Raw genomic sequence first — 13264 nt, forward strand, 5'->3', positions numbered from 1 at the left:
TAATCTTCCCAACAAGTCTATGAGGGTAGGTATGATTATCATCCCTACTTTGTTGATAGGAAACTGAGGCACAAGGGGGAATAAATGGTGGAATTGGATTCAAACACTGGCAGTTTGGCTCCAGGATCACTTAAGCATCTCGTCAAAAGTTGCTGTAAAATTAGATGGGTAAGAGGAAACTATGTAGCAGTTTGGGGAAAATAGTAAAAATCTAGAATAATTTCAAACTCTGCTTCTCTTAAAAAACTTTGCATTTTAAAGAAACCGAAAACTCAAAATCGCATTGCATGGTAGGTGTGATTGATGCCAGAAACACTGTGCTGTTCAATTTTTACTTAAAAAATTCCTTAAAATGTAGCTGCTGAAGTGATTCCCATGGGGGTAGTTGGAGGAAGCATGAGGGAAGGTGGGTGAGTGAGAGGGAGGTACTGGAGACCCCGGAAGATCTTTGTCCTCATGCACTTTGTATGTGTCGACAGTTCATGAAGATTTGGCTTCTAATTTGTTGGTCTGTTCTAAACTTAGTTTCCAAACTTAGTTCCCAAATAGGCTTCGCATCAGAATCACTTGAGAATTATAAAAACCAGGCCCACACCTGATTGGATTTAGGGCTTATGTAGTAGTAGGGTGGGGTAGGGGAGACAATCAAATTGTCAGAAGTGCTCTCGGTGGGTCTGTTGCATAGCCAGGGGTGGGAACACTTCTATAGATGTGCCCTGTAGAGAAATAGTTCTTGAGTGTGGTGGGTGTTAAAAATCTTAAATAACTGGAGTATGTCTTCAGTTCCAATGGAGGTAATTGACATCCAAATAGAGGCAGCATGTGGCTGGTAAGTAGTAATTTGGGGGGAGGGGGTGATGTGTCAAATTTTTGGAGTGGTCCATTTCTCTCACTTGATTAAGGAAAAAGTTTGTCCCTCTGAGTGTAGCTTTATGTGGGCATTTAGGTCCCCAAATTTACTTGCTGAGGATCACCTGGGGTGCTTGTTAAACATATTCTCAGGCTGCTAGCCTGGAAGTTTGAACTCCTTTGTTCTGGGGTGGTGCCCAGGACTCTGTATGTTGAACTACAACCTTGGTTGATTCTTGTACTGAGGCAGATTTGGGAAATAAGGGCTAATGGGACAGGATTTTGGGTCTCTGTTCTGCTTCTTTTTCCCTATAGAATCTTGAGCAGGAACCTCTGAGCTTGTTTCTTCATTTTTTAAGCTAGGAATAAGGGTATAGTATATGTGCCTAAGGAAAGTTAGAATTAAATAAAATAATGCTTCAGAAGCAGTCGTTTTAGACTAGAGGACCCTCTCGCCCCCGACTTTTAGCAGTGTCGGGAAGTAGTTTTGGTTGGAGCTGGGGTGCAACTGGCATCTAGTGGGTAGAGGCTAGGGATGCTGCTAACCGTCATCCTACAACACCCAGGACAGCCCGCCACAACAAAGAATTATTTGGCCCAAAACGTCAATAATGCTGCACTTGAGAAACTGTGGTCTACAATGTTTAGCAAAGTGCTTGCCACAGTGAATGTTGGTTGTGACTAAGACAGTTGTGGCCCTTACCTTTCCTGTTTGTTTTCTGTGGCCTCCTCCAGGGATCCACTTACTTCCTCTGACTCTGTGAGCATGAGTACCACTTACTATTGAAGTTAGTATCCAGACCTTTTAGGTCTCCTTTATAAGACAGGGTTGCTGTCTTCTAAAAGTCTGAAGATTATGGCCTAGAAGTTAATAAGGAAAGACAGGATTCAAAGGGCTGAAAGGAACTCTGTCAAACTAGTCCATCTGTCCTCAGGGTTCTAAAGGGATGTAAATACATCACTCGACATGGTGGATTATGAGGAGAGCTTTTCCCCTCGTACATGCTTTTTACTGCTTGGTGGGTTACAGAAGTCTTTCACGTTCTTACCTGCGAAGAAAGCTTACCCTGTCCTTTGCGTAATCTTAGTACGTTGCCAGATCTGGATTGGGTGTTTGTGAAACAGTTAGCCAGTCTGTACCTTACCCAGGCTGCTTGCTATAATTCATTTTTCCCTCATGGTATGTATGTTTGGGTGCCATTTGTTTGATGCTTCCTAAACTGTTTAGGATTGCTCAAATGTTTATTGGTTATAGGGGAGCAGAAGGAACGTGATAAAGATTAGGTGACTTCTGCCTGACACTGGTTGGAATTTTGGAAACATGCTTATTAAAGGTAGATTTTTTTCTCCTTGTTACCACTGGCTTTCTTAATCTGGGAGGTACCCATGGGACTTGGCTTTTCACCCCCTGAAATTATTTTTGTGTGCCTTTTTTCTTATACGTGTGCGTTTTTCTGGAAAGAGGATCCCTAGTGTTACCAGTGTTAGAGTAACTTACAGAAGAACTGGTGAATCCTAGAAACGTCTACTCCTGAATACTCATCAATTCTGCAATGTTAGAAGAATAGCTGTTTTTTGAAAAATTCATAAATATTCAAAGAATACAATAAAAGTTTTAAATAAGATATAGTTGAAATTTGGTTTACTCCTTTTTCTTACTTTCATGAACTTGGCATTTTGAAAACGTGCATGGTTCATGTAATGTATTTTGTGTTTTAAAAATAGCTTTGAAATTGTCATGTTGATATTTATAGATCTAATTCGTCCCTAGTCTACCTGTTGTTAATTACATAGTATGACTATTTCACATTTTATTTTTAGATTTTCATACATGGACGTTTAGATGATTTCCTTTTGTTGATCTTATGAGCAGAGCTTTGACCATTTTTATACTTCCCGCGTCCTCATGAGTTTGATAATTTGTCCTAGGTTATATACACACAGATTGGATTATGTGATTCATATGCATATTTTGAAGTTTAGTGGATAATTCCAAATTGCTTCCCAGAGCCTCTACTGATTACTTTTTCGATAACGGTATATGAGTACTATTTTCCCTACTTTCTCACCATCATTTAACATTATCAGACTTTTTAATTTCTGCAAAGCAGATGAGTGTAAAATAATCTGGTGTAATATACATTTTCCAAATTACCAGTGAGGTTTAATTACCTTTTCATAAGTTTATTGGCCATTGCAGTCTTGTTTCTGTATTTGCTTGTCCATTTCCTCTGCCCAGTTTCTATTAGATTTTTCTTTGATATGTAATTTTTCATATGTTGTTTAATTCTTTTGTTGTGTATACACTGAAATTTCTTTTCTCAATCTGTTACTTGTCTTTTAACCATTTATAATGAAGCTTATTCTTTAGAATCATAGGACAAGAACGAGAGGTGGAGGAGGTCTTAAAGATGCAGTTCCATTTATTTAAGGAATGACATCCAGTATTCTGTATCAATAGGAAACTCATGACTTAATGATCTTTGTCTTTCTATCCTCTGAAGACACACAGAAGTGACTGAAAAGGAATTGTTCTGCATCAGCCCTGGGTGGCTTAATAATCTGTTTAACTGAAGAATGTATGTATGACCGGACAGCAATACCACTTAGAGGTCAATAGCGTGGATTCCATAATTCAGACTCGGAGGGTGGGGGATGACGTCATATACACACACTTGGGCTAAGTCCTTTCTATAAAATGTGGATAATTTGTCTTACAGGGTTGTTGTGAGGATTAGAGAATTTCTGCATATAGCTCATTGATAGAGCTTAGTCTGGAAATAAATTTTATGGAATTCTAATCTAGATTGCTTTGCATTTTTACCATCACCACCAACAATAACAAAACATGCTCTGCCAAGAAGTTCAGCCATTTTGTAAGTTTAGGAAAATCACCACCACCGAAGCGCTGAAATGGCAGCTCTTGGGCAGGGAAGCCACAGGCTCGTTCTATTCAGTGAGGTGTTGCTGTGCTGCCCTCTTGTGGCCACTTGGGAAACGGCTGTTAAAACTTATAAATGGTACAATAGCTGTTAATGCTGCTTGCTTTCAAAGTCCAGTTGTAAGAAATGCTTAATCGCTTCATTTTTGCCTACTTCAAACAGGATTGTGGAGACATACCAAATCCTTATCCACAACTGAAAAGAAATGATACTTTGTTTTTTTTAAACAAGCATTTATTTTCTTTTGGAATCTAAAATCCCAGTTTTGACTTGAGTCCCTTTATTTTCGCATTGTATTTCCCTGGTAGTGATTGTTTGCAACTTAGGTTGTGAGTAATTTTCAGGTTAACTTCTTTTTCATGACAATTCTATATGTATGGTAGATAATCATTTCTGAAAATTCCGTTTTTAATTGCCTTATAACTATAATGCCGTTGAAAATCAGGTAATTTTATTACTGTTTGGCTTATGTGAAAGCTTAGTTAAAGGACTCCTCACTCACTAACTCCCTCTTTTTGTCAGTCTTGTGGACTTTCCACATCTATTTTAAATCAATATTGCAACCTATAATTTAGTATTAATAGTATCTAGTATTATAATTAGGCATTAATAGCAAATCTGCACAATATTTCAGGAAATACTTTGTCCTTTGAAGGAGTAATTAGACCATCAGTGCCTTAAATGTGGAGATATTTATAGGTTTTTTTCTTTAATATTCCTTTTCCATTTCAACGTTTAGGAACTTCTAGGAGAAGTATACACATTAATTGTTGTACCTTTATTAGTACTTTTTAAAAAACCTTTTTCCCCTAAATAGTATTTTAAGTCTATTAAATCTGACTTACTGGTTCCAAAAATAAATAGGCCTGCTCTCTCTGAAATCTTTAGCTCCTTTTGTGTAGGATTGGGATACTTATATCCCTTGCCTTGAATTAGGCTCTTTGGTTGGATTTATTAACTATGTTAACATTAAAAAGATTAATACTTACATAATGAACAACTATGAACTCACCACTGACCTTCAGTCATAAAATGTCACCAGTATCATTCTCTGATCACATCTGCCTCCCTCAACGCCCAGAGATAAGCACTTCTGTGAATTTGATGTTCATCTTTTCTTGGGTTTGATTTTCATAGTTACTAAGTGGTTTTTTCTTGGAGTTACACAAGTAGTTCATGGGATCCACTAGTGTACTTCAGATAACCCATCCAACAGAATGAAACACTATTAGCAATTCGGTGATTAAAATGCTTTTATGCACATAGATATGTGCTGATAGAAATATGGCTGTTTTTTACCTAAAAAGTACTGTACCCATTGTTACGTTTCTAGAGGTTGCTCTCCACAAATGCAGAAATACAGAGCTGCACAAGAAGGCATATACAAGGTTACTTATGATTTTATTGGTTTACAGTGAACAATTTGGAAATCTAAATATTCTACTCAGAAATACAGAAATATGGAAGTATATCAAGGATATTTGTAGCTTATTGGTTAAGTGAACAACTTGAAAATAACCTAAAAGTCTCATTAATAGGGGACAGACTAAATAAAACGTAGTGTCTCATACTATGAGGCAGTCTGAAGGGATTGAGGTCTTTAGACGTTTCCATGTACTCTGACGTGGGTATTGGCATTGGACATTTTGGTCATATCTGCAGTGATTACTGCTTTTCAGCACAAAACACTACAAGAATTTCTAGCTAACCAGGCTGTTCTAGTTATCTTTAGCAGACTAACTGCTTTTTTTGTGGCTTTCTGGTCCTTTAAGTTTGTAGTTGAAGATTTTTCGTCTTGTTGGAATGTTTTATATTTCACGGCAACCATACTGTGGTCCTGTGACAATTTTAGTTGGTGGTGATTGCCAGAATATGATTCCAGACTTAATCTCTTGTCTGGAGTTAAGCATTATAGTAGTTAAAAAACTAAACCATTCGTTCAAAAGGCTTTAGAAAAGACTGCATATTCTAGCGAAGTCACTAAGTACCCCTTTCCATTCTCTTCTCTAGTATACAATGCACAGGGAGTGGCAGAGACGACGACTTAGCTCTCAGGTGTTTTGGGGAGGTCGACAAGTGACCAAATTACCTGTATAGAATGTGACAAAGGGGAGGCAAAGTAGTGTAGATCTTCACAACTGGGGCTTTGGAGTCAGTCTTCTGGGCCAGGATGTGTGTCATTGCTATAAGGGAGGAGAGCCAGCAGACTATGCTGGTTGCAGCTCAAACTCTGAAACGAGGCTGCCTATTTTCAGTTGCCAGTGGTAGTAACTGCTATGACAGAGATGCTGTGATGGAGTATTATGGAAGGCACCATTTTTATAATAGGCACCAATTTTAGGATTGGTGAGCGCAAAGGATATTTTCCTACAGAAGGGTAACATCCGAGGCCTCAAGAATTAGAGAAGTATTTAGCTTGATGCATAAGCATAGGCTGGAGATGAGCAATACTAGGGCTTTCTGTTCTACAGGTGGTTCAGAATGGCTGGAGTAGTGGGGGTGAGGGGAAGGAATGGGTCAGAGATGAGTCTTGAGAAGTTGGCAAAGGCCAGGTTTCATAGGGTGTGCTGAGATTGGATGTTACCGTAGCCCACGCCCAGGGTGGCCTGGAGGATGTGGGCATCGCTAGCTCCCTAGTCTTTCAGGTCTCTCCAAGTACTTGGCTGCTTTGGCTGTATAAATGTAGCTTCCAGGTATATCCCTAACACACCTTTCAAGTAGACTGCCCTTTCTAAATTCCTTACTTACAAGGAAATTTTGGCGCTGCCTCTGTACCTTTCTGTCAGTGAGCAAATGGTGGAGGCAAAACTAATAAATTCCAACTAGTGCCTTGGATTGTGTGGTGCTGACTCACCGATGGTTGCTAGCTGGCAAGGACTCTGTGTTAGAATTTAAGCTTGGATGTGAAATTCTAGAGTTTCTAATGTTTGGGTAAGGCTTTGGCATTTATAGAGTGCTGCTTGCAGAGCTGTCATTTGATGCTCTCATGACCCTGCAGGTAGTCACAGGATGGCACAGGTTAAGAGGTTGCACAGGCCCAAGATGATGTAGGACTGAGACCCAAGCCCCGGATGCCAGAGCTTGCGCTTTTTAACTGTACTGTCCAGCCTTCCTCTTTCTTTTCTCTTGCCTGGTGACTGCCTTCTGATGGGTCAGAGGTGGAGACTGAATGACTGTTGATGCTTAGACCAGTCTGCTTTAACTGTGCAAAGGGCCAGGGAATGAGGAAGTATAATGAGGCCCTGAAGTGTTGAGCACACTTACAGGGATGCCTGACTGGTTTTGGAGGTAGTTTAACAGGACTAAGATTTATTTTTTGAGTCTCTCAAGGTTTTGAACCCCTGTGGTAAAGTAGAATATGGGCTTGAGAGCCAGACTTGGGGAGGAATCCCTGCCATCCCCCCACCCCTACACTTTCTGGTTTTGTCGTTGACCACATTACTTAAAATGTCTCTGTTTCATCCTTCTCATGGGGGTGATAGTGCCTAATGGCGTTGTTATGGGGAATAAGCATTCATATAAAGCAGTTCATGTGGCGCCGGGTTACCTGTTCGATGATCAGACGATTAATGCATGGTGTTTCCCTTCTCTCCTCCCTTCCCCTCATTATTCTCATTGCTTCCTCATCTTAACTGAAAGGCCCTTGCAGTGTAATGTCCTTACTTACCTTGGATCACGTGGGAATTTGGGCTCGATGCCAGTTTCCAGTGTACTGCCCTGTTCGTTCTGTGGACGTGTTTGTCAAGTGATATGACCTCATTCCTAGTTTGGAAGGTACAGTGGTGGTAAATATGAAGCCTCCCTTCTTGACCCTTTCTGGCTTCATGCCATGTATCTTTCATTTCCTGGTTGCTAAACTCAAGGACCTTTCTGTTAAGTTAATGTTCCTCTAGGTTCTGGGTTGCCACTGCCTCCCCTTCTCTGCTCTGCCCCTCCTAAATGAAAAGGTAGTTTTTAAGCAAAATTGTTGAGTGAGCTGTCCACCTCCTTTTCTGTAGAGTCCATCAACTTTCGGTCTTTTCCCTTTCAGGTATCTTCATTCCTACTAGCGTGCCCCTGAATTGCTTTTTCACTGCGAGAATGGGGAGGGTGTATTGTCTTCTCAGCTCCGAAGGTTGATACTTTATCTTCCCACAGCCTTCCAGTTGTTCGGCTCTCATTGCTTACTTAGGTTGCTTTTCCTGGGGAGTGTTTGGAATGAGGAAGGGCAGAGATATGTGGGAGCGATAGCAGTCTTTATTGGATTAGGCATTCACAGTCGAATCAGAATGCTTTTTGTTTATTTTGTTCTGTTGAGTCTGCTAGATCTGGGACTCACTGCGGGAGATTCCAAGGCTGGACCTCTGCTTTGGGGGTTAATGTGTACATATTTTTGTATAGCCCCCCAGATGAGCCTAATTTGCGCCTATTGTTGAGAACCACTGATTGGATAATTGCAACCAGATTGCAGTTTTACCTTTTGGGTAACTCTGCCTTGGTTTGGTTTTTTTCTGTTATGTTTTTTTTTTCCTTTTGGTTTTGTTTTTGTCTTGAGGACGGGAGGGACTGATAATGAACAAATAAGACTTAGTGGCTTCGGACAGATTGGCTTCATTTCAAATCCTACCTGTGTCGTCTTGGGAGAGTTACTTAACTCCTGAGTGTCAGTTTTTCCTCATCTGAATGAAAGGGAAAATAATATCCCCTTTCTGAGTTTTTGTAAAGGAGCTAATTAATCTATATAAATTAGCTGGTATGTGGCATCATATGAACACTCAGGAACTGGTAGCTATTAGGGATGTTGAGAACGATAGTAATGACATTATTTGTAATATAAGAACATAAAAGTGAATTTGAAAATTTTGATTTTTTTTTATTACCTAAATTACTATCCACTGTCATTTTACTGCTAGGATTGTTTTTTTTTTTAACAGATTCATGTGGTAGTTTTTAAATCTTTTTTTTTTTTTTATTAAGTCATTCAGCATCTGAAGAAGCTTCGGGTTCAGACTCAGGCAGCCAGTCAGAGAGTGAGCAGGGCAGCGATCCAGGAAGTGGACATGGCAGCGAGTCGAACAGCAGTTCTGAATCTTCAGAGAGTCAGTCGGAATCTGAAAGTGAATCAGCAGGTTCCAAATCTCAGCCAGTCCTTCCAGAAGCCAAAGAGAAGCCAGCCTCTAAGAAGGAACGGATAGCCGATGTGAAGAAGGTATCTGCTTTGCTGTACAGTGCAAATGTGCTGCTAGTTAGGACCAGCTAGCAGCCCTTTATCTCCTGTGGAAAACTCTTTATTGTATCTTGAGAATGAAAGCTGCAGCTACCTCTTCTGATCATATACTGTCTGTGGATACAAATGGGGACTGCTCTCTGCTCTACTAATTGATGTAGTAGACAACAGGGCTATAAGGAAAATAATGACATGAACCGTCAAATTAGAGGGAAAAAGACGAATTTTTATAGTTTTGGTTTTTAACTTTTAAAAAAGGTGGTTAAAATTATTTCTTTTTATACAATAGTGAATAATACCAGAGAGAATCATTGACGGATGATTGTGGAATGCGCTTGTAAAGCTTAGTGATAGACAGTTATAATCCAAGAATAAGGGCAGTTTTTGTTACTTGAATAATGGAAGAGAAATAGTGCCCATAGAAAAACAATTACCTGTACCTAGGCACTGTAGGTATTCTCTAACAGAGAAGAGTCTTCCAGCAAAGAAGGAAAAAAGGCAAAAACTGAGTTGCATAGCATTTTCTCATTGATCCCCTAATTTAGGGATGCATTCTTTTTGGGGAAAAATTAATGACTTGGTTTAATTAATCATAAGAATGCAGCTGTTCTTTTAAAATTCCATATTGAGTGAGTTATGTTTGAATCACTGAAAATACAAAAGAATATCGCTTTTAGAAATCTGAAAATAAAATGTCTTAATGAAATTAAAAGGTTTATGTGAAATCAGGTTTTATTCTTTTAAGATATAAATCTCTGTATCTGTGCACTCAGATTTTCATAGTACAATTTTAAATTACCTGCAAATGCTATAGAATGGCTTTAGAAAACCTGAAATTGAAAAATAAAGCCGCTTTTAACTCGAGACAGAATTGGGATTAACCATGTTATTTCACTTCTTGTGTTCTTAGTGTAATCATTGCTTAATGGTAAGTGACCCTTAGGAGCTGGTGGTAGGTTGGGGAATGCTGATGGTTGTGTTAGGGACAGGAAAGTGAAAGTTGTGCTTGCTAATTAACTCATCACCAGAGAAGTGCCGGCAGACACTCAAGTGCTGTTCCTTGTTGCCTGGTCAGTGTGTTGCGGACCTTTCACAAGAGACAGTTCAAGTGGTGACATTTCAGAAAGACCCTGCATATGTAGAAGTACCATTTGGAGATCTTGCTGTGTCGAAAACTTAGAAATTTACCACTCAGGCCTGTAGCAGAAGGCCTTGGTCTGCAATCTTCAGAGCCTGATGTCTGAACCTGCTTTCCTCTGTACTTCTACACTGGGTGCTCTTTCCAGAAGACCGCAACACATTTTTGAATGAAGGATAATGACCAAATATAAGTCTGGATGTAACTTTCTTCTGTACAGTGGAGAGTTCTTTACTTGGAGAGATGAAAGGAAAACCTAGAAACCATGACTTGCATAGTATGTTTAAAACTTTCCTGAAATCATGTTGACCATCAGGGATTCACAACGCTTAACTGTAAGACATTATATATTTGATTTCATTTAAAAAGATTAAAAGGGAACTAAGAAAGCAAGCATCGCTAAGACTGAATTTCAAGATAAAAGTATAGCTTCAGGCAGAAATATTAAAATATACTTTAAAAATTCAGCCATCAGTTCCAACAAGTTAAAGTTAATACATAGATGGACATACTAGCCAGTCAGAATGATTGGATTGTGACTTTTAACAATTATTCTGAAACGAGAACTTCTAAAGAAGGCTTTTTGTTAGAGAAGGTTTTCTGTATGCACGTCCCTTTCACGTGGTAGCTTTTTCACTGAAGAGTTGAATTAGATGTTACTAGCCCTCAAAAGGACAAATATGAACACAAGATGATTTTAGGATTAAGCATTACAGTGTATACTGTAATAAAGTCCCAACAGTAGCCTGAATGCCTGAGATTTTTGAATAAAACTAATTGATATAGTGACATTTAAATAATTTAGCCACCCCGGTTAATAAAAGCTCCATAAACACTTGTGTTGAATAAAGTAATTTCATAGCTCTAGTAGAGATCCCAAAAGGGGTGGGGGTGGGAGTGGGGGTTGGCAGACGAGGCTGGTGTAAAGCTTTGTCTCCTTCCTTTCTCTGCCACATTTGTTCAGTGTGCTGCATTTGCTGCATCTTCGCCTGGTTTCCTACTACTTGGTTATTCCTAACTCGATTGAACCTTTTGTTCTCTGACTCTGAGATGATTCTAAGACTGTTATGGATTTTCCACCTTTATAAATTGAGGGCACTGCATTACATGATTATGTTGGATTCTAGTTCTAAAATGCCTATTCCTGCAACATCTTGCTTGGAACATCTTTTCTTTTGAGGCCTTGTTTTTCTTCAGCTTACTCTGGTATTTTTTTTTTTTTTAAAGTCACTGTTGATAATGTCCTCCCTTGGCTTAGTGACATTGTGTTTTTCTAGGTTTCCTTTCGTCAGTTTTGTCTTTTGGGGTCCACTTTCCACACATTTTACCAGTTTCAGCCAGTGGCTTCTCCTCTTGCCTGACTTTCCAAATATTTTCATGACATTAGCTGTCACCTGTGTTTTGAGGACAAACCACATTTCTAATCTTGGCTTTCAAGCGTCTCTTCTACGTGTATAACTCCTGTTAAGCATCTTCACTTCAGTGTTGCACAGTCTGTTGAAATTCATTTTGCCTGTGTGTGATTGATTTCCTTGCAAGAACACTAGCAGTAGTTATCTGTGGGAAGGATACTGGGGGTTAGACTCTAATCATTAGAGATGGAAGGAGGAGGAGCCTTTTACATTTTTTCTATAGATTTGTTGGTTTGAGTCTTTTTATAAGATGATGTTAATATATTGTGAAACAAATTTTTCTCTTCAACTAATCCCTCCTTTAAACTTTACTTTTTTGATCACTGATGAGGATTATTCCTAAAAATCAGGTCTTAACGGCAAAGGGCTAATTACTGCTAGAGAATAAAATTAGGTATATAGGAGGAAGAGTGGCAGTGGTTCTCACGCTGAGAGCTTCTAGCTGAATGTTAGAAATACCTCATCAGCGTGTATCTGGTGTGTTACGTGTCCTAAGGAATTTAAAGGAATACGAATTTGACTTGAGGAGGCCCTGCCTGTTTTTTGAGTTTCTCAGGCAGGCCCCTGTGCAGTCAAAGCTGCAGCTGAAAGCGTTAGAGGACTTAACTCATCAGTAAGTACTTTGTCTTTACTGGAAGCAGTTGTTCTCTTACCTTGCCATGTTATTCACCTGTAAGTTTATATTTTAATGATGGGTGAGCAGTGTACCATAGTTTAATAGCCATTTAATAATGAAGAGACGTTGTTAAACTTTAATGTGTGCAAGGATAATGGGCCTTATTCTTTTTAAAGATAGTACTTTATTGTCTCATAAACCAAGCTAACAGAACAACCCTTTTGATATTTAGTTACCTGAATTCTCTTAAATTGAAATACATTTTCCAATAATGAAAATAGTAAATGGGGGTCAAGAAAAAAGATTCACACATGGTCTATTAATTTTACAGATGTGGGAAGAATATCCTGATGTTTATGGGGTTAGGCGGTCAAACCGAAGCAGACAAGAACCTTCACGATTTAATATTAAGGAGGAGGTAAGAAAAAACATATTTTAAGGGGATACATTTAAACTCCTTGTCTTACCTCATCCTTTCCGACTCTGGTATGTATTACCGTTACATATGAAGACTGGACTTCAGGCTTGAGAGTTAAGTGACTCTAATGTGAGCGTTCTCAACCTAGCACGGCAAGAAAAGCCACAGGTGGCTTTTAAAGAAAGAAACTCAGCAGAAGGATCATGGCATAGTAAACGTTTTAGTAGAGTGTTAGAGTATTATACAGAACTGGCCTCAAACTTTTGTTTTCTTTTTTTTTTTATGTTTCTCAGTGAAATTGATTATAGCAAGAAGTTTACTTTTTTAAATCTCTCGTTTCTAAATCTCGATTTTGTTAAATGAGTAACCTGCTTGGTAAACAAATGAAACAATGGAAGTAGTTTCAGATTTATTTTTGAGAAAGGAAGGAGAGTTTAAGTATTTTATCTGATTTCTTTGAATTTGGTTTCCTAGTTCATTTTTAGTGTGCAGTATAAAATGTTTCGCACATATTTACTCTCTCATCTGATTGTGAGAGATGAAATAGATTGGTAATTTTTAAAATTAATGTTATGTACTGCGTTCTGTTGTTTCTATAGAATCAAGACTTTTCCCACCTTTCTCAGTTTGTGTGATATTTTTGTAGATTCTTACCTCTGTTAGGTTTATGGACCACATTCTGA

At 38.8% G+C, this 13264-nt stretch overlaps 1 protein-coding gene across 13 annotated transcripts in view; it reads left to right on the forward strand.

Moving 5' to 3' along the window:
• Positions 1-13264, forward strand: part of CHD2 (chromodomain helicase DNA binding protein 2) — a 112557-nt gene that overhangs the window by 9719 nt on the left and 89574 nt on the right. For 11 of the 13 annotated variants that reach the window (XM_070618731.1, XM_070618711.1, XM_070618742.1 and 8 more), the window contains 2 exons: positions 8748-8979; positions 12495-12581. In XM_070618731.1, the coding sequence (XP_070474832.1) occupies positions 8748-8979; positions 12495-12581 (319 nt within the window). Of the gene's footprint in view, positions 1-8045; positions 8255-8747; positions 8980-12494; positions 12582-13264 lie in introns of those variants that run through there. The other 2 variants (XM_070618792.1, XM_070618771.1) reach the window with 2 other exon arrangements.

This window comes from Equus przewalskii, chromosome 1, assembly GCF_037783145.1.
Source record: "Equus przewalskii isolate Varuska chromosome 1, EquPr2, whole genome shotgun sequence".
Taxonomy (NCBI): domain Eukaryota; kingdom Metazoa; phylum Chordata; class Mammalia; order Perissodactyla; family Equidae; genus Equus; species Equus przewalskii.